At 50.7% G+C, this 21,163-nt stretch overlaps 2 protein-coding genes across 2 annotated transcripts in view; both read left to right on the forward strand.

The window, feature by feature from the left end:
• Nucleotides 1-5,756: 5,756 nt before the first annotated feature.
• On the forward strand, nt 5,757-19,559 carry ORAI1 (ORAI calcium release-activated calcium modulator 1). Its single transcript, XM_032431252.1, has 2 exons — nt 5,757-6,309; nt 17,872-19,559. The coding sequence occupies exons 1-2, from the start codon at nt 6,010-6,012 to the stop codon at nt 18,478-18,480; spliced, it is 909 nt and encodes a 302-aa protein (XP_032287143.1). The 5' UTR covers nt 5,757-6,009; the 3' UTR covers nt 18,481-19,559.
• The window catches only part of TMEM120B (transmembrane protein 120B), a 98,872-nt gene continuing 83,942 nt past the window's right edge, over nt 6,234-21,163 (forward strand). The window contains exon 1 of the mRNA XM_032431251.1: nt 6,234-6,309. The gene's annotated coding sequence lies outside the window, so the exon portion shown is untranslated. The remainder of the gene's footprint in view (nt 6,310-21,163) is intronic.

The following is a 21,163-nucleotide window of genomic DNA, read 5'->3' on the forward strand; positions in this document are numbered from 1 at the left end:
CCCTCAAGACTTATTTTAAAGCTAGAATAATCAAGACAGGATGTATTGGCATAAGAATAGACAAAGAGAGCAATGGGATAGAAGAGGAGGGCCAGAAACAGACCTTCATGTATAGTCACTTGGCTTTCAACAAAACTGTCCATGCATTTTTAAAAAAGACTTTATTTATTTGAGAGACAGAGAAAGCTTGAGCACACTCTTGCATGCAAGTTGGGGGAGGGGGAGGGACAAGCAGACTCCACGCTGAGCTAGGAGCCCAACGCAGGGCTCTATCTCATGACCTTGAGATCATGACCTGAGCCGAAATCAAGAGTCAGAGACTCAACACTCAGCCCACCGAGCCACCCAGCTGCCTCTGTCCATGCATTTTAATAGGGAAAACTTACTTCCCTCAAAAATCAGTTTGAGATGGATCGTATGCCTAAACATACAACAAAACCTCTACATCTTTTTTCAAAATCTATGTCTTAAAGTATTTTGTTTTTAAGATTTATTTACTTATGTCTTAAAGTTTTAAAACATAGGTGAATATCTTCATGACCTTGGGGTTGGAAACGATTTCTTTTTTTTTTTTAAGATTTTATTTATTTATTTGAGAGACAGAGTGAGAGAGAGCACATGAGAGGGGGGAGGGTCAGAGGGAGAAGCAGACTCCCTGCCGAGCAGGGAACCCGATGCGGAACTCGATCCAGGGACTCCAGGATCATGACCTGAGCCGAAGGCAGTCGCTTAACCAACTGAGCCACCCAGGCGCCCATTGGCAATGATTTCTTAGCCAGGACATAAAAAGCACTACCCATAAAAGACATAGGCACAAACCCATGGACCCGGCAATGGCTCCTGACCAGGGAGAAGAGCAAGCCCCACGAGCCCAGGAACTGGGGACCAGGGAGGCAGAGCAGGGACTCCCCAGTACAGTTTCTGAGCTCTAGGCCCAGAGAATTATTTGGAGATCAACACTGCAGTCCACAGATCCTAATTCTGAATTGTGCAACCTGTCCCCTGACAGTTACCTAACTTTGTTTTCAGCTCCCTTCACCCAGTTCTTCAATTCTGAAAGCCTTCTGGATCATTCACCAAAGCTGCCTTCCAGATGTCTTGTGGAGCCGGCATCAGGGCTGGGCAGCAGAGGGATTTCACACATTCTCTGTGGCACATAGTGGGAGTCACAGGGAGGCCTATACCAGCTCCAGCTCCATACAAGGAATACTTTTGAACTGTTAAAAATAACCAGTACAGAAATGCATGGCTTCTGGAAGGAGTAAGCTTCCCATTATCGGAGGTATACAAGCACTGTTCTGTAGAGGCATGAGCTCAAGAAATGCTGGCTTTTTATTATTTTTTTATTATTTATTATTTATTATTTTATTATTTTTATTATGATTAATTTAGGGTGTTTTTTTTTTAAGTTTATTTTTAGTAATCTCTACACCTAAGGTGGAGCCTGAACTCATGACCGCTAGATCAAGAGACACATCCTCTTCTGACTGAGCCACCCAGGTGCCCCTAATTTAGGGGTTTTAAGCCTTAGAGCAGTCAGAGGGGGAGGCCTAGATGAGAGAAGGAAGTGAACAGAAGCAAGCAACCATGATGGGCTCCAATGAAGTATTCTCTTTTTAAACTGAAATAAGAGGTGCCTGGCTGGCTCAGCTGGTAGGGCGCATGTCTTTCAATCTCAGGGTTGTGAGTTCAGGCCCCACATTGGACATGGAGCCTACTTAATAAATAAACAAACAAACAAACTGAAATGAAAGTGGACAATTCTTTGAGGCCTTATTGGACAAGAAGGGGCAGGAGGGTTCCTCTTCAGCTGGGCATCAGATTTATCCCTCAAAAACCTGCCTGTGGAAAGTGACTAGTTGTCCAAATTCAGGGTCCATGAATAGGTATTTGTAATATCTCCATTTTTGCTAAGAGGATTGGGGGCTCAGAGAGGTTAAGTAATTTGCCCAAGGTCACACTGCAACTGGGTGACCAAGGGAACATTGGTAAAACCAATTGTAAAACCCTGAAAGTACTTAAAAACTAAGGCCCATCTAGTTCAGTGGTTCTCAAACTTTGCCTGAAGAACTTGCTAAGCCTAAACTGCTTGGGTGGGTCTTAGTAACTTGCATTTTAACAAAATAGCTCCAGAGATGCAGGGGCAGGTGTGACTTTGGTGGTGGTTAAGCCCCAGATTCCGGAGACTCACCAACTGGGTTTAATGTCCTACTTACTGGTTTTCTGCACGTTTCCATCTGTAAAATGGTGATATTAATACCATGGGTTGTTGTAAGAAATTCCGGAGTTGAGTATAATATATTCAATATAATAAAAGCTCCCCGTGCTTGTGCGCACTCTCTCTAGATTAAAAAAAAAAAAAGAAAAGATTTTATTTATTTATTTTAGAGAGATTGAGATCGGGAGCACGAGCAGACAGGGTGGAAGGCAGAGGGAGAAGCAGACTCCCCACTGAACAGGGAGCCCAATGCGGGGCTCCATCCCAGGACCCTGGGATCATGACCTGAGCCCAAGGCAGACGCTTAACCCACTGAGCCCCCCAGATTCCCCAGGTAAGTACTACTTAAGTGTCAAATTTTTTCGCCCTATGTTACAGGACGCTTGCTACCCATCTCCAAAGGCATCTTTGTTCAGCCCTGGGCTGTGCTCACTAGCCCCAGTGATGGGGATGGGGCGGGTTGCAGCAGCCCTTTCAGTTGGATCTCTATATACACTCATGCACAGAATTGATTGAAAAATTCTATTTGGGTTTTTTGAATATAAACCCCAAAGGCTGAGAGCACACCTCCCTGGCCACTAGAGGGAGTCATATATGGTGCTTGGAGGCCCTGCGGGGATGGGCAGCTGGGGTTCCAAACCTGACTCTCCAATGGTTAGTTTGGGATGGAGTTTTGGCATCTCAGGTCCCAGCTGTTTCTAGCAAGGGTGGGGAAAGGTTACTAACCACAGGCCCTTTCCAGGCTCTAGGGCCAAGGCCTGGAAGCAGGAATTGCCCAGATGCCTCCCCTCCAAGTCTGGATAATATTTTTATTTTTTCTGCTCTGTGCATATGGTAGGATTCAAAGCCCAGAGTATTAGAAGGAGAGGGGGGAGGGGCATGATGGAGGAGTTGGAGAAAGGAAACTTGGCTTCTTCCCAGCCCCAAAGCCCCCTGCTGAGCTGCCACTCCCAGATCCCATTGTTCCTTCTAAATCAGCAAATCTCTCCTTCCAGCTTCCAGCCTCTTCCCCTTTCAGACTCAGGCCCCATCAGCTTCCAAATGTTGTGTATACCCAATTCTGTCTGAGCAAGGATTCCTCAGACCCAAGCACTTTCATTATCTTATTCATTGAACATGCTTCTTTGGGGAGTTTCCGGTGTGTCTAACCCCGTGAGAGTCCATGGCGGTGTTGGAGAAGTGATTTAAAAGGATACAAATTTTGATCTCAGGGTGCTCATCGGCTGGGGTGGGGGGACATGGACAAACAGGTCAATACATAAATAAACTAGGTGATTTCAGATACTGTAGTAATCAGAACTACAAAAGAAATAAAATGGGGTGAGGTGATAGAACGTGAAATGGGGGACACTTTAGACAGAAAGGGAAGGTCTCTCTTTGGAGGTGTTTTTTGTTTTTTAAGATTTTTTTTTAATTTATTTGACAGAGAAAGACACAGCGAGAGAGGGATCACAAGCAGGGGGAGTGGGAGAGGGAGAAGCAGGCTCCTGGCTGAGCAGGGAGCCCGATGCGGGACTCCATCCCAGCACCCTGGGATCATGACCTGAGCTGAAGGCAGACGCTTAACAACTGAGCCACCCAGGCGCCCTGGAGGTGGTTTTTGAACACAGTTGGTTAAGTAGGAGGAGTGATAAGAAAAGGCCATCCAAGAAACAAGCCCAGTGAGGGGAGATTTCAAATTCCAATTTTCCTAGTGTTCATGAAAACTCCCAGAATGGCCTCGGAGGAATCCCTGAGACTTTGGGGAGGAAGGGGCCTTCAGGTTTATCCCATAATGTGGGGGAGTGGAGGGGCGCTCTCTAGTGGTGACAAGAGTTAAATTTCACCATCGCTGACCTGGAATGCCTCCTGCTTGTGATTTGACTGGGCTAATTATGAGCTTCACTCATCCCTGTCTCTCCCACACTTATTCATTCAACAGATGCTTACTGAATGCTGCCTATGTGCCAAGAGCTATTCTAGATACTGGTAGAGTTTTGAAACCGACAGTAAATGTCCCTGCCCCCCTGGAGTTCACATCCTAAGGGACAGTCTTAAGCCTAGGACTCTAACCCCACCTCACCTCTGCCCTTCACTATTCCCCAGCTAAATCGCCATCCTAATGCTCCAGCAGCCAGATATTGCTCTTCAGGGTCTCTGCACTTACTGTTCCCTTCCCCGGGAAGGCAGGTTCCTGGCTCTTTGCATCGCTGGTTCAGGTCTCATCTCAAATGTGACCAAGTCAGAAAAGTGTAAACTTACTTATTTATTACCTATTGTCCCCACTAAAATATAAGAGTCCATGAAGTTTACCACTTTCCCGGAATCCCTTAGCCTCGCACTTAATAGATGCTCAGTAAACACTTGCTGAATGGGTTTGAGCATTCATTCATTCAAAAAAATACTGGGTGGGGCGCCTGGGTGGCTCAGTTGGTTAAGCGACTGCCTTCGGCTCAGGTCATGATCCTGGAGTCCCAGGATCGAGTCCCGCATCGGGCTCCCTGCTCGCGGGGAATCTGCTTCTCCCTCTGACCCTCCTCCCTCTCATGCTCTCTGTCTCTCATTCTCTCTCTCTCAAATAAATAAATAAAATCTTAAAAAAAAAAAAAAAAATACTGGGTGCAAGCCGGACTGTTACACAGCAGACGCTGATGAACCATTAAGTGAACAAATTGAGCAAAACAGACCAAAAAAAAAAAAAAAATCCCTGCCCAGAGCATTCTAAAATTAAAATTACAACCCCCACGGGGCGCCTGGGTGGCCCAGGAGATCAGGCATCTGACTCTTGGTTTCCGTAGGGTGGTGAACTCAGGGTCGTGAGATCATGTCCCCTGTCAGGTTCCATGCTCAGCTCAGCTGAGTCCCCTTGGGACGCTCTCCCTCTGCCCCTCCCCCCCCACGCTCGCGCTCCCTCAAATAAATAATCTTTACAAATTGCAACCCCTGCACTACTCACCCCCTTTACCCTGCTTTATTTTTTCTATACATTTATCACCTAGACTATTATAATTTACTCCTGGTGTTTGTGTGTCTCCCCTCTCGAATGTAAGCTCCACGAAGGCAGGGGATTTTGCCCTGGGCATCCTGATCACCACGCCCCCCTCAGCGATCAGAACAGTGCTGGCATCAGGTAGTTGCTCAGTAAGTACAGACTGAACGAACTCTATCTCAGCCTGCTTTTTCCCCCCAGACCTTGAGCCACATAGATCCAAGGGGGAATGGGCCTCAGGAGGCAGCAAGAGGTGACCTCAGGCAGCCCGACTAAGGAGTCCGAGCTCCGGGCGAAGGGCCATCGGAGCAGCTGAGGAGATGGGAAGCGCGGGCAGCAAGAGCGCCGCGAGGCCCCAAAGGCCTAGAGAGCTCCCAGGAAGAAGCGCGAGCGTTCACAGAGCGTCGCCAGAGACGGTGGGCGGTGCCGTCCGAGGATATGAGTCACATGACTCGCTCCTGCACCGCCCACCTCTTCGTGGGCGGGGTGTCAGGAATGGGCCGGGGGCGCATGCTAATCAACCCGAGGCGGCGGCCAATCGTAGCGCGCGCCGAGGCCGGGCCAGGGATCTTGGACGCTGGCTAGCGCGCAGGCTCGCATCCGGGCGGCCCCGGGCTTTTGCAAGCGGCGCGGCGGGCCTGCGAGCTGGTGCAGCAGCCGCTTCCTCGACCTCCTTATCGCCGTCGGCGGCCGGCCGGGTCAGGCCCGGCCCGCGCGGGGGGCAGGCGGCGGCTGCCTCAGGCGGAGGCGGAGGTGCGGCGGAGGGTGGGGGCCGCTGCCTTCGCAGGAGCCCGGGCCGGCCCGCGCCTTTGCACCGTGCTCCATGCATCCGGAGCCCGCCCCGCCCCCGAACAGCAACAGCCCCGAGCTTCCCCTCAGCGGCGGCAGCACCACCAGCGGCAGCCGCCGGAGCCGCCGCCGCAGCGGGGACGGAGAGCCCCCGGGGTCGCCGCCACCGCCAGCCGCCGTCACCTACCCGGACTGGATCGGTCAGAGTTACTCCGAGGTGATGAGCCTCAACGAGCACTCGATGCAGGCGCTGTCCTGGCGCAAGCTCTACTTGAGCCGCGCCAAGCTCAAAGCCTCCAGCCGGACCTCTGCTCTGCTCTCCGGCTTCGCCATGGTGAGCTCGGCCGCCCTACCCTGCCCCCTCTCCTGTCCTGGACGCTCCCGCCCGCAGCCCCGACGGGGCCCGCAGGGAGCAGGCCGGGCGGGCCGTGCGGGCTGGGGGTGCGGGGAAGATCTGGGAGAAAGGTGTCGTGGACGCTGAAGGGGGCCAGAGGTACTGGATCCGAGGAGAGGTGGGCGACAAGCGACATCTGGTGTGGGAGATTGGGTGTCAGACAAATGTCCAGGGTTGGGGGGCTCAGATGCCTTCAGATGGGCAACTTTGATGCAGCAAGTGGAGAGAAACAGCAGGATCTTTGAAGTAGATGTGTAAGAAGACAGTCCCACGTATGTTCAGGGGCAAAAGAAGGACATAAAGGGTCTGATCTCCGTGGGAGTAGATGTCAGGAGGTGGGGAGGAGGAGTCGGACCCCTGAGCTGTTTTTCTTGTGACCCCACACTTGAGGCCAAAAGGTATTGGGCACGTCCTTTTATCACCTAGTAGAGGGGATTTCCTGACACTTTCTCCCACTGCATTTTCCGAGAGCCTCACCCTAGGGTTTTGACAACCACTCTCCACCCTCAGTTTCTTCTCCAGAAACTTGCCACTGAGTCACGGGGTGTGGGGGAGGAGGGTGGGACATGTTCCCCTTGAATGGGCTTTCAACTGATGGGGGTGGGGGCAGACATCCTTTCCTCTTCCCATGCCAGGCTGGGCTGGAGTGAGAAACAGGCCTCTGAGGGGTGGGCTGCGTGAGGCTGCAGGTTGGTCAGAGAATTGCTCCTAAGGGTGCCTTCAGGCCTGGAGTCTTCCCCAGCAGGGCCTGCAGAACAATTCATGATGATCACTGTGTGACACCAGCCTGTGTGAGTAGGGTCTGCCCTCCTCTTCTCCCAAGGTCTCTAGCCCAGAGCGCTCATGTCTCCCCAGTGAGTGAGCTAAGCCCTTGGCCTTGAGGGAGGGAGTGGCTGCACCCTCGTGTTTTCTTGGGAGTGTGTCTGGTACTCTCCCTGTGTTCTACAAACAAGTGGGCCAACGCAGCCTGAACTTTTTAGAAGGCCTGAGCGAGCCCAGAGCACACTGGGCCTCAGTGAAAAAGCCAGGTGATGGGGGTTGGGGAAGAGCTCTCCTAGCTTGCCCCTTGCAGCCTATGTGACCTCAGACGCATTTCTCTCTGGATCTTGATTTCTGAATCAGTAAATGAAGGCTGCTGCTTAAAAGTATCTCTGACTTTAAGAATTAAATTGAGGAAGCCCTTGAGAGGGGATGAGAGAATCTGTGTTTGTGTAAAGGAGTGGCACAGTAGTTTTTGGTTTAGGTCATATGGTGGAATTCTGTTCTGTCAGTCCCAAATCCTTAGAGACTAGTCTCTGCCTTTGCCTGAAGAATCTCTTAAGACTAGCTGACCGTGGGGCGCCTGGGTGGCTCAGTTGGTTGAGTGAGTGCCTTCAGCTCAGGTCATGATCCTGGAGTCCCGGGATCGAGTCCCGCATCGGGCTCCCCGCTCGGCGGGGAGTCTGCTTCTCCCTCTGACCCTCCCCCCTCTCATGTGCTCTCTCTCTCTCTCATTCTCTCTCTCAAATAAATAAATAAAATCTTTAAAAAAAAAAAAAAAAAAAAAAGACTAGCTGACCGTTTACCAATCACTCACCCTGTACTAAGCATTGTTTAGGTCCCCTAAACTTTCACACTAACTCCTCAAGCATCCTTTGAGGTGGTTTTGCCACAGGACCTTCCCAAGGCCATACAGCTAGTCTGCTAGAGCGGGATTTGAACCCGAGTCTGCTGGCAGCCAGAACTACCTTGGGCACTTAGGCCTTTTGTGGCATATGGAGTTCTGATCAGTGTCCAGCCAGGGACATGTTCGGACCACGTCTCCTAGGAAATAAGAGAGCAGGAAAGCTAAGCAAAATAAAATGTTACAGTTTGGGGGCGGGGAGTGACACCATTAGCTTTTCACAGCTGTGCTCTGGGTTGAACATGGTGGCACACCTGTTCCCCTTTTTCTTGGGGTCATAAATCCATAGCTGCCCAGGCCCCTTCCCACTCCAAGAGAAGTGAGGATCTGATGGGTGGCACTTCCCTGCCCTCTGGAGTCCTCTTTGTCCTCGAGAAGCCAGCCTCCTAATCAGATGGCACCTTCCTCTTCCTCCTGCTAAAAAACACTGCAGGAAGTCAGGAAGCGGGGATAGGCAGTGGCATTGGGTGGGCCTTGGCTCACCCAGAGTGTATCTTGGGGACCTTTATTTTCCCTGGCCAGGGTGGAGAAGGCTTCCTGACTCCGCAGATGAACTCCCCAAAGTTCCTCTGGCAGGGAGGGGCTGAACCCCATCACAGCCCCCATTCTGGGGAGGCAGTTATAAGAGGGTAACTGCATTTGCTGTGAGTGTAAATCTGTGGGAGAAAGGGAGTTGGGGGGGGACAGACAGATCCGAGAGGCAGGCAGGTCTGCCTGTGCCCCACCCCCCACGACAGACACCCATCCTTGCGAGTGAGCCTCTGAGAGGAAGGGGTGCCACACGACCCAGCACCGTGGAAACAGAGTGAGCGAGTTTCCTGGACTACTCTCCCTTGGCCCATGAGTCAGCACACCCAACTTCCTGCCCCCAGAGGGCTTCCTTCCTAGAGACCTGGAAAACCAGAGAGGCACTGATGTGACCTCTGATCTCTAAGGGTGGGAGAGTTGGCAAGGCTGCCAGGCTCACAGGTTCAGCAGGTGAGATTGAGGGAGGGTCTCCCAAGAGCCTGGAGGGGATTGAGAGACTCGCTGCTCGGCGCAAAGGCCTGGCCGGGTGCCCTGATGTGCTGGCGAGATAGGCTGTGGGATCTCAGATGAGCAGCTCTCTGCTCTGGAGCCAGTTTTGTCATGTGGACAAAGGGGAGACATACCCACATTCCTGCTGTGCCATGGACTTGCGTGAGGATTCATTATGAGTCCCGATTGGGCCCACAAGAGGTGGAGGAATTTTCAGGATCTGATCGTACACACCTTAGCTGGACCCTCTAGTCTGCAGCCAAGAGTCCCACTCCTGACGGCATTCTAGAAACAACAGGCCTTTGCTGGGCTCAGCATCCAGACTCCAAAACCAGGGGCACTTGATGTAGCATATGGTTAGCATCCTGCAGGTGCTTCTTGAGCCACAGGTACCCTCGTGGGCTATGACTCGGGTCATCTATGCCTCAGTTTATCTCTGTGAGAGGCAGCCCCCTTGGCCCGACCCCGTGTTGTGCAGGACCGTGGTGAGCCCACTGGCAGTCTTGGTTTGCTGGGGAGGACAGGCTGTAACGTTAGCCTAAGCAGAAGATAATTGGGAAGGTCAGCCTGCTGCCGTAAACAAAATGCTTTCCACGACCTGGGATCAATTATTTTTGGATTATCTGCCTCCTCAAGTTCTCTGCCCGCCAGCACCCTTTTGTTCCCAGGTTCCAGAGCGGCTTCAGAAGTTGCTTGGAATTTCTGTGAAAATTAGTTGGAGGGAAGAGCTGAAATCATAAGACATTGAGCCTGTGGGATATGTTCAGAGTTCAGGGGGCATGGAGATGAGTGAGAAATTACTGTTTCTACTCCCAGGGCTAATTACGAATAGTAATCATTGCTTTTGTTGATTGGGCTCTTGCCATAGGCCAGACATTGTGCTAAGTGTTTTTACTTGTACCGTCTCTTGTGATCTTCACACAGCCTGGTGAGGGTAGGTGCTTGTCCCAGCTGAAAAACTTGCCCGAAGTTACTTGGCTGGTGAGCTGCAGAGCCCTTGACCCTGGTGTGGCCCCATTGCTGTGGAATTGGACTTACCAGAGTGGGAGGAGGACAGAGCTGGGAGGCTTCAGTATGACCAAGCAAAGAACGAGGACTGAAGCCAGACAACTTGAGTTCAAATTCCGGCTCTACCACTTAAAACCCCGAGATCCTAGGAAAGTTATTTAATGTCTCTGGGCCTTGGGGCTTCCTTACCTGTAAAATGGGGATAATAGTAGTACCTACCTCATAGGCTTGGTGTGAGGATTCATTGAGTTAGTATCTGCAAAGCCCTTAGAATGTACCTGGCCCAGGTTTTCAGGAATCTAGCTCACCCTTGTTCTCATGGGACTGCTTTAAAAGGTTAACTCATTTAGATTCCAGCTAAACCTTGAAGTGGTAGAGTTAGGGCTTGAGGAAGAGCCCTCTGATCAGAGGAAGGATTGGGAACAAAGTTATAAAGATGAGAAATTTAGGGTCTCAGGTAGAGGCAGCGGGGCTGGTGTAGCTGGAGTTGAGGGTGTCTAAGGAGTAGATGAGAAAGGTGAATCTGGTCAGGGAAGATGTTACAGGGAGGGCCTTGACTGACTGTTTCAAAAATCTGAATTCTTACGTAGGCAGTAAGGAGTCGTGCAAGGTTTTAAAGGGGAAGAGTTGTGTGATGAATTCTAGAATAATCTTGATGATGTTGATGATGTTACTCTTTACTAACTTCCAGGCATGAGCCTGGACCCTTTTCTTTCATTCTTATTTAATCCTTAGTTCAACTCTTAAAGATATGTACTATAGATAGAAAAACTAAGGTTTGGGGCAACCTGGGTGGCTTAGTTGGTTAAGCATCTAACTTCAGCTCAGGTCATGATGGGGGACGGGGTGAGAGGGGTGCTCTGTGCTCAGTGAGGCATCTGCTTCTCCCTCTCTCTCTGCCCCTCCTCCTGCTCGTGCTCTCTCTGTCTCTCTTTCAAATAAATAAATACAATCTAAAAACAAAAACAAAAGCTAAGGGGCGCCTGGGTGGTGCAGTCGGTTGAGCGTCTGTCTTCAGCTCGGGTCGTGATCCCGGGGTCCTGGGATTGAGACCTGAGTAGGGCTCCCTGCTCATTGGAGTCTGCTTCTCCCTCTCCCTCTCCCTGCCACTCCCCCTGCTTGTGTTCTCTCTCTTCCTCTCTGTCAAATAAATAAGATCTTTAAAACAAAACAAAACAAAACAAAACAAAACAAAAAACCCGAAGCTAAAAAAAACCTAAGTCTCATAGAAACATAGAGGTTAAGATACCCAGCTAGTAGAATTCAAGAACTGGTGGGTCTGACTTGGAACCATTTCTACTTAACCGCCCTCTGGCTACTGTAGCTGGTTGATAGCTGGGCCTTTGAATCCTTCCAGATGTGGGGTTTTGCACTCCAGGCTGTTTATAAATGGAGCTCCCTGCCTAGCTGAGAAGCCTTTTGTAAAACTTAACAAGTGCCTGTCATGAATTTCTGGATTTTTCAGCTGGGAACCCTGTTGAGTTCTGCTGGTTGTTGGGTTCAGGGCTGGCAAAGGAGAACTCTAGGGTTTCTCAAGGTGGCATGATGGAAATCAGTGTTTGGAGTTGGGGTGGGGTCCCTTGGAGAAGTAAAACTGAGAAGGTTGTAAACAAAAGCCACCAGGTTTCTCTGTAATGGGACTTGAAGGTAGCCTTTCATAAATTTTATTTTATTTTTTTAAAGATTTTATTTATTTATTTGACAGAGAGACAGCGAGAGAGGGAACACAAGCAGGGGGAGTGGGAGAGGGAGAAGCAGGCCTCCCGCCGAGCAGGGAGCCCGATGTGGGGCTCAATCCCAGGACCCTGGGATCATGACCTGAGCCGAAGGCAGACGCTTAACCAACTGAGCCACCCAGGCATCCTTCAGTTCTGCCATTTTAGCTGGAAAACAGCCGCAGAGGATAGGGAAATGAATGGGTTTGGTTGCGTGTCAATAAAACTTTATTTACAAAAACTGCAGTCTAGAGGCCACGGTTTGCCAGCCCCTGGTCTAAGCAGCATCCAAATTTTTGAGTGCATACCCCTCAAAAAAAAATGTTAGTCGTAGGCTCAGTATCGGTATCCTTATGAATGAGATATGCCTTAATATGATACGTATATTACAAACACATAAAAATACAAAATTAAAAAGTTGAAAGGAGGAGCTAAATAGTAAATGAATGTCATCGGAGGTTCTAATGTGGTCTTCCGGATGGATCGCCGAGGATGGTCCACCAGAGATGTCAGAGACATGGGGCTGAAATACCTGAAGATCAGGTCTTACCTTCATTTATTTCTTCCAGTAATGTTTTGACCCCTAGAGGGACAAGCCCCAGTGCTGAATGCTGGGGAAACAGAGGGAAATAAGAGTAGAGCGGGGGAAACAAGTCGTGTGATTCCGTCTTTAGGACATGTTTGGTGAGTGCGGTGGTGGGGGAGCGGGGATGGAAGGACACTTATCACAGTCTGAAAATACTTATTTGCCTAAATGTTCAGGGCCTGCCATCCTCCCTGGGGCCAGGATTTTGCCCTCCTACTTCCTGCGCTCTCTCCAGCGGAGCCTCAAGATCCTTCAAGCACATAGTAAGCTCTCAATACCTATTTCCCACCAATGGGTGAGTGGTCCCGGCCTCACCTGGGAGGCCCCAGAGTGGGGATGACTTGGAAGGTAAAACCTGAGGACATTGGAATTAGAAAGCCTACGCCTGTCCTCCCCAGAACCTGCAGGTTCAAACCGTTTGGCTTATGAGGTAAATTTGGTGACTTGCAACCAGCATTTTTTTTTTTTTAATGAAATAAGAACCTAACAAAAGAGCAGCGTGCATTGCTTGTTGTACGGGTAGGCTCTATCAGCGTCCTTTAAGGAGAAGTATTGTTTGGGGAAACTTTTGTTTCTTTTATAAATGTTTATCTATTTGTAGAATATTTGGAGTACTGGACTGTAGTGGTCAAAAGAGTTTGTAAACCACTAGACTAGGCCTCGATCATCTCTTAATAGATGGTTTGCATTTGAGGTAGGGCCGGCAGGCTCAGACAGCTCCAGGTGACCCTGGGTGACTGCTTGGCGGCCCTAGTGTTCCAGGCCGCGGCCACCCACCCTCCTAGAAGAGTCAACAGTGAAGCCCAGGCTTGGAAAAAGGACAGTTGGATCTCCCAACTGTGGACGCTGGGGTCGGGCCAGGCATGGGAGGGCTGCCTCCGAAGGGCCTGGACTTCCAGGCGCCAGGTGGCAGGGGTCTCCATGGAGCCCAGCAGGACCGAGGAGAGGTGGTTGGCATTCGGGCATAGCAGGCAAATGCCTGGCAAGACCAGCCAGGCCTCACCCTGTGCAGAATCACGTGGTCCTCTTCTTGGCTCATGCTTAAAAATTGGCATCCCAGTGGCCCCTGTGCAGGGTCCATGGACCAGTGTGCGGTGAGGCTGGCAGTCTCTCATCCTTCCTGTCCCTTTAGGCCCCATGTGACCAGGTTCAAGCAGGCCCTTGGCTGGCTGGGAGCTGTTTATTTTGGGTTAACAGGCCCAGCACTCTGGCTATATTTACCTTGCGAAGCTGCTTGCAATCTGATCTGATCCGATCTCTCTGGGACTCAGCTGGGGCCCTGGGAGTTGCCTGCCAGATTCCGCAAGGCCCCCTTGACTTTACTCTCCCTATCTGTGGGGGGATTTCCCAAGAGGGAAGCATTCTGGAAAAAACAGTGGCTCGTATTCCCATGAATGGTTTTTATCAGGATCCAAGACGCGTGCCATCTGTTCATTCTCCATGTTATACCTTTCTGCAGCCCCATGGTGCTGAACTTGGTCCCCGGGGTGGCAACGGTACATACAGCCAGCTGGTATGGTCAAAGTCCCAGGAATTGTCGGGGCTGGTGGTGAGGGTGATGGCGTTTCTTCCAGAGCTTGGCAGCCGGGCCTTTCCTCTTCTTTGGAGTGCCCAGCGTTTCCCCAGCTTAAGACCTTAGGGAGGGCTGGTGGGTTCTGGTGTCCCCAGGCCGAATATGTGCCTGTAGGTATGATTCCTGGTCCTGGATCCTGTGAGTGTGACACATGGTATGGAAAAGATGGTCTCTGTCCTGCCGAGGTAGCCATCTGGCCCAGTGTGGTTTGGGGCACACTTGCTCCTTAAGCCCCAGGTTTGGAGCTGGGGCAGACCAGGCCCAGAATGGGGATCCGACCTCGTCACCCACCCCAGAGGGCAGAACCTTGGCTCGTGGGGTCCATACTCTCCAGCCTGAGCTGACTGTGTCCAGGGGTTATTCTTTCTTTTTTTTAAATTTTATTTATTTAAGCAATTTCTACACCCAACGTGGGCCTCGAACTCATGACCCCGAGGTCAAGAGCTGCATTTTCTACCACCTGAGCCAGCCAGACGCCCCTGGGCTCTTTCTCTTCTGCTTCAAGCCCCCTGCTTTTCTTTTCAACTAAAATTGATTGAGCACCTCCTGTGGTCTGGCCCTGTGTTAAATGCTTACATGTCAAGACCTCATCCATCAGTCTCCTCAGCGACTGTCTTAGTCTGTCTGGGCTGCTGTAACAGACGGACAGACTGGGCGGCTTATAAACAGCAGACATTTATTTCCTCACACTTCTGAAGGCTGAAAGTCCAAGATCAAGGTCTCCGCAGATTCAGAATCTGTTGAGGGACTGGCTTCCTGACTCACAGCTGCTGTCTACTCAGTGTGCCCTCCCGTCCCAGGAGGGGCAAGGGGCTCTCCGGGCTCTCTTTTTAAGGGCACCAATCCTGCTTGGAGGGCTCCATCCTCGTGTCCTAATCACCTCCCAGAGGCCCCACCTCCTAAGACCATCACGTTGGGGGTTAGGTTTTCAAGGTGTGAATTTAGAGGGAACATAAACATTCGATGTGTAGCAGCATCCATGTGGGAAAAGCACTCCTATCATCCCCGGGCTTTAGAGCCAAGAGGACTTGAGTTCAGAGCTCCCACTTAGTAGCAGTTCTTACAACCTCTGGGACAGCTGACCTCACCTCTCTGAGACTGTTTCCTCATTTGTAAAAGAATAATAATGATGTTGCTCATAATCATTGACACTTTATTAAGCTTACTATATGCCAGGTCCTGTTCTAAAGGCTTTGTATTCTTTAGCTCATTGAATGCTTGTAAAAACCATAAATAGGCCCTTATTTTATAGATGTGATACAGAGAGGTTGAAATACCTGTCCGGGGTCACCTAGCAGCTTTGTTAAGTGGAGGAACCAATTCATTCTTCCCGGCTACGTAGAGGGGGAGACATCATCTGTTCTGTAAGGGAACAGAGTAGTTACCTATGTATGTTACCCCCAGTGCTCAGCTCAGGGCCTGATGTACCTAATGGGTGTGGACATTTCCAGTGAGTGAATAAATTTAGCCAGGGGACCTGGGGCAGCCAAGCAGCGGGCTCTCCTGCTTGTCCCTTCTTTGGTTTCAGGTTCCGGGGCAACAGGCCAAAACAGGAAGAGGAAGTGCTGGGTGGGGTGGGGAGGTGGTAGCAGGAGGCACGCATTGCTGGAGGGTGCCCCCCTTTTCCAGCGTGGGCAGCAGGCCTGGTGACAGAGACCAGGGGGTCTTGGGATGTGTCCCTTAACTCATTGTGCCCTGGTGGCCTGCCCTCACCTGTGTGTACTAAGAAGTCTCAGGATTGGCATTAGGCCACCAGTGATCTTATTATTTTTTGTTTTGTTTTTTAAGATTTTATTTATTTATTTGACAGAGAGAGGGAACACAAGCAGGGGGAGTGGGAGAGGGAGAAGCAGGCTTCCTGCTGAGCAGGGAGCCCGATGCGGGGCTCGATCCCAGGACCCTGGGATCATGACCTGAGCCGAAGGCGGACACTTAACCGATTGAGCCACCCAGGCATCCCAACACCAGTGATCTTAAAAAAAGAGTTGAAATCCTGATGGCACTGCCCCAGGTTTATAGGAGTTTGAGAACTCCTGGGCTGAATTGTTCATATGGTCATCCATTGTGGCAAGTGTAGGGCAAGAGTCTGTGAATCTCGTTAAAATTGTCTGAAAAGTCCTGTGAATATATATATATATATACCTGGATGTTCTGAGGAGGGTATCCATTATTTTCACCAGATTCTCAAAGGTGTCAGACCCCACATCAGCTCTACCCCGTGACCTTCATCTCGCCATGTGTCCTCCTTTTACAGATAAGAGGGGAGGGTTTCGACCAAGGTCAAACAAGGAAGCAGGGGTGGTTCTGGAGCCAGGACTCAGGCCCCCAGTTTGGCCTTGCTGTTCTATCATTCCAAGTGTACCTCTCCAGCAGGAGGGTAGAAATCCCAGAGGATTCCATGTAGAGGTAGTAGGTTTGGAGATGAGGTTTCTAAGCTGAGAAATAATAATAAAGCTCCCTTTTATTGAGTGTTTACTCTGTGCCAGGCGCTAAGTATTTTACATGGACCTAAGTATCTTACAAACAACTTAGTCCTCACAACAATCCTCTGATCATGTACCGTTATTCCCATTTTACAGATAAGGAAACCGAGGCCCAGAAAGTTGAAGGAGCTTGCCAGAGTCATATAGCCGAAGAAAGGGCAGAGGAGTCAAGGTTCAAAGCCAGGCAGCATGGCTCTAGAGCCCGTGCCCCCAACCACTGCCCCACACTGCCTTTCCAGGCCAAAGGCAGGGTACAGAGAGGTACAAGAAATGAAAGCAAACAGGACCAGGCATTCGGGCAGGAGAGCTAGTAGGGAAAGAAAGAGCCCAGCCCTTCCCCAGGAATAAGGAGGGGTCAGGGTAGGCTGGTATGGGGTGAGGGGATACATCTCAGCATTGGACACCCCCCCGCCCCGAGCCTGGTACATACAGAGCAAACACTTTATGAAGGGTCAGTATGCTTAATGGTATTGTCATTGGCGCTTGCTGGCCCAGTCCCTCCAGCCCGGGCAGGCAGACCCTGGCAGCGTGCCCACTACCCGCAGATCTGATGACGAGCCGGCTCCTTCACATGGGCATGATTTGCAAGGGCCCAGGTGAGAAGCATCAGGTGGCAGGCCCGGAATGTGCCCCTGATGACCCTGGGTCCACACGTCTCCAGGAACTGGGAAGCAGCTACTGCGTCAGCTGTGGGGCCCGGAGCGGGGGCTAGGGGGGCTGGGGGAGGAGATGGCCCCAGGCTTGCCAGCCACACTGCGGTAGCACTGGGCTCTGTGTCTTCTGGGAAGCTTCTGCGTTCCTTGTTGGTTGGTGCGCTGTGTTCTCAGAAAGGGCCTGGGCCTGACCTGGGAGGGCCTTCATCTCTCTACCCCACCCCTCTCCTTGTCCCTGGAGCAGGGCATGAAGGAGAAGCCTGTGTTTGGGAACAGATGTGGGGCCAGCAGAGAGAGTGGTTAGTGGTTGCTTGCTGCTGCTTTTTTTTTAATGAAACTGTATCATAGTGAAATACACATCAGACTTACCATCTTAACTGTTTGTGGTGGTTGGGTGTTAGGAGCAGTGGTGACTATTTGGGAGATGTTTACCATGTACCAGGGACTCTCACTTAACCGTTGAAATAATCCTATGAACTACTGTGGTATCTTGCTTTTACAAATAAAGAAGTTGAGGCTCAAGAGAGCTCAGTGATTTTCCCACGGACATGTGGCGAGCAAGTAGCAGAACTGGGATTCAACTCCAGGCAGCCTGGGCTCCAAACCTGCTATCTTCACTAGTACTCTCTCAACCCTGAGTGAGTGAGTCCTGTTATCCCCACTATATAGATAAGGAAACTGAGGCTCAGAGAGGCCAGGTGACTGGCCCAACGTCCAGGAGCTTGATGGGGAGCCAGGATTTGAGTGCGGCTCTGTGGGCCGTGACGGTCCTGGCGCTCAGCCCGCCTCTCCCCTACCCCCTAGGTGGCAATGGTGGAGGTACAGCTGGACGCCGACCACGACTACCCGCCGGGGCTGCTCATCGCCTTCAGCGCCTGCACCACGGTGCTGGTGGCCGTGCACCTGTTCGCGCTCATGATCAGCACCTGCATCCTGCCCAACATCGAGGCGGTGAGCAACGTGCACAACCTCAACTCGGTCAAGGAGTCGCCCCATGAGCGCATGCACCGCCACATCGAGCTAGCCTGGGCCTTCTCCACCGTCATCGGCACGTTGCTTTTCCTGGCCGAGGTCGTGCTGCTCTGCTGGGTCAAGTTCTTGCCCCTCAAGAAGCAGCCGGGGCAGCCCCGGCCCACCAGCAAGCCCACGGCTGGTGGCGCGGTGGCCAGCGTCAACGGCAGCACGGGCGGCATCACCCCGGGCCAGGCTGCCGCCATCGCCTCCACTACCATCATGGTCCCCTTCGGCCTGGTCTTTATCGTCTTTGCCGTCCACTTCTACCGCTCACTGGTCAGCCATAAGACGGACCGACAGTTCCAGGAGCTCAACGAGCTGGCTGAGTTTGCCCGCCTGCAGGACCAGCTGGACCACAGAGGGGATCACCCCCTGACACCCGCCAGCCACTATGCGTAAGCGCTTCTGGGCTCGGGCACGTCAGATCTCTGGCCTTACGCCGCTCCCCACGACCTCGTCCTGCCCCAGCCTCAAGGACAGCCAGCTCAGAGGATTGGGCTTTTGTAAGGGGGCAGAGAGTGGAGGGAAGAGGCTTTTTTTTTTTTTTTTTTTAAGAGAAACGACTGCACTTTGAAACTTTCCTCTGAGAGAATAAGCACTTCCTGTTCTTCCAGCTTCGGGTTCACCTCCCGGTAGGAGGCCACCAGTGGGAGCCAGAGTGGGGACAAACGCTCCCTTTGTCCCTCCTCCTCCCTGTGCCCGTGCCACTTGGATGCTTCTTGTCTTTTCTGTCTTGACCTCCCTCCCCGTTCGGTGTCGTGTGTGTGTGTGTGTGTGTGTGTGTGTGTGTTTGTGTGCACACGTGTGTGTGCATGCACGTGTATGTGCACGCACATAAATATACTCATAAGGGACACCTTGTGTGTGTATTTGTTGGGTCTGGACTGCCTGGTATTATTTCTCCTGGTGCCCCAATCAGGTGAGCCTCTAAGCAAAAAAAATTTTTAACGTTTGATTTTGAAAAATTTCAAACCTACAAAAAAGTTGCACGAATAGTAACTGAAATACATAGGCAGTCAATTCGTGTCATTCACAGCAGTTGTGTTCTAGGAATTAGTGGATATCGAGCCATTGCTCCTGTGGGGTTAGGTTCCTATGAGCCCCTGGTCATGATATTCTGCCAGGCATTCAGTAGGTAACCTTGTTTTATGTGTTTCTGTCTGTTTTTGTTTTGTTTTAATTTTTAAGTAATCTCCGCACACAGCGTGGGGCTCAGACTCACAACCCCGAGATCAAGAGTTGTGTGCTCTACCAGTCAGGTGCCCCTATGTGCGTTTCTGTTTAAAGATGCCTTATTTAATACACATTGTTGATTCATGAGCAATGAACTCACTTACGGCTAACAGCACAATAACTTGTACCTAAATGAAGCTTTTCCAAGAGGCATTTTCTCCGTAAGGCACATCACTGCCTTCTTTTTAAAGATTTTATTTTTTTTAAAGTAATCTCTACACCCTACGTGGGGCTTGAACTCATAAACCCCGAGACCAAGAGTCGCACGCTCCACTAACTGAGCCAGCCAGGTGCCCAACTGCCTTCTTTTTTAAATAGCAAAATCACTGGGGCGCCTGGCTGGCTCAGTTGGTGGAGCGTGCGACTCTTGATCTCAGAGTCATGTAGTTCAAGCCCCATGTTGGGCATGGAGCCTCCTTAAAATAAAAATTAAAAATAAATTTAAAAAATGGTAAAATCACCGACAAAAGGCACCAAATGTGAAAAATGTGGCCCTAAATGGTGAAAGGACGCTTGTTTAGGAAGGCTGAGACAAGAAGGCAGAGTAGCGCCTGTTTGAACTCAGCAAGTAGGAGATGGGCAAATACTGAAGCTGTGAATGAGGAGGATGAGCTGTGTGTTTCTCTCCCGAGCCCACATGCTTTAGTTGCAGATACTGTCCTTCATGCTTAAATACTTCCTCCTAAAACCAAGGACGTTCTTCTCCCTAACCTTAATTCACTGATCGGATTCAGGAGATTTGACATTGATGCAGTACTATTTAATAGGACGTTTGTGTTCAGTTCTCCACTTGTCCTGATCATGTCCTTTCTAGCCATGATTTTTCCCTTCAGGCTCATGTGTTGCATTCACTTGTCACATCTCTTTGGTTGCTTTAAATTTGGAGCAGCCTTTTCTTGTCCTTTCTAACATTGACATTTTTGGAGTCCAGGCCTGTGGTTCTGTAGAATGCTACCTCAGTCTGGTTTCCCCCATACTTTCCCGCAGTTACAATCAGGATGTGTGTCTTGGCAGGAATATTTATCTCTGTTTTGCAGATGGCAGAAATTGTTGCCCAGAGAGATTAAGTAATTGGCCAGAATTTGAACCTGGAGAGTCTGGCTCAGAGCCCAGCTCTCACAAAAATCTTACATGCAGATTTTGTCTTTGCTTAAGAAATTGGAAGATCCAGCAGCAGCACTGGTCCCACTTTCTCACAGAGCAACAGTGAGAAGGAGAGGAGTTACAGCCACCCCCTTCCCCAGGAGATGTGTTTGCCACAGTCCCCACCACTCCCTCTTGTCTCACACCAGGCCAGCTTTGTTTATGTTACTTGCCTGGCCCCCCATGGTCCCAGAAACCCAATACAGAACGTGGTTTTATAAAAACAAAGTCCTCTGACTGAAGTGAAAGTTGGTTGGGGGAAAGTGTGGCCTTAAGTTCTTGTCCTGTGCAAACTTGGACATGCTGATAGCAGCTTTGTGGGCTGAGTGGGGCAGAGGACCTTCCTTTTTTTTCCTATTGTAGCTTCTTGCCTCTATCTTGCATCACACGCACCAGGACTCACCCTCCCCAGTCCCTGGACAGCCCCCTAACTAGGACTGAATAGTGGGGAGCAGGGGCCCCTGTGTGAAACTCTCCATTGCTCCCCAGAGGAAACCTAGCCATTTTCCATGCGTTCCCCTCCCTGCTTCTGCAGAGACCTGAGAGCTGGCTGCAATAATATCCAGCCGGCGACTCTAGTCTTAGGTGTTCCTTCCTAAACTTGCCCCAAGTCAAGAATCACCAGATTGGCTTGTAAAATGTAGATTTCCAAGCCTTTCCCCTGGAAAGTTGGTCTGGGTAGATACAGAATCTGTATTTTTTTTGG

Source organism: Phoca vitulina, unplaced genomic scaffold (assembly GCF_004348235.1).
Source record: "Phoca vitulina isolate PV1807 unplaced genomic scaffold, GSC_HSeal_1.0 scaffold46, whole genome shotgun sequence".
In the NCBI taxonomy this organism is placed as follows: Eukaryota; Metazoa; Chordata; class Mammalia; order Carnivora; family Phocidae; genus Phoca; species Phoca vitulina.

Excerpts from the sequence above, each read along its gene's own strand:
- ORAI1 (XM_032431252.1), top strand. The coding sequence starts at position 6,010 with ATGCATCCGGAGCCCGCCCCGCCCCCGAACAGCAACAGCCCCGAGCTT. Across the intron at positions 6,310-17,871 it reads TGCTCTCCGGCTTCGCCATG|GTGGCAATGGTGGAGGTACA; the intron begins GTGAGCTCGGCC and ends CCTACCCCCTAG.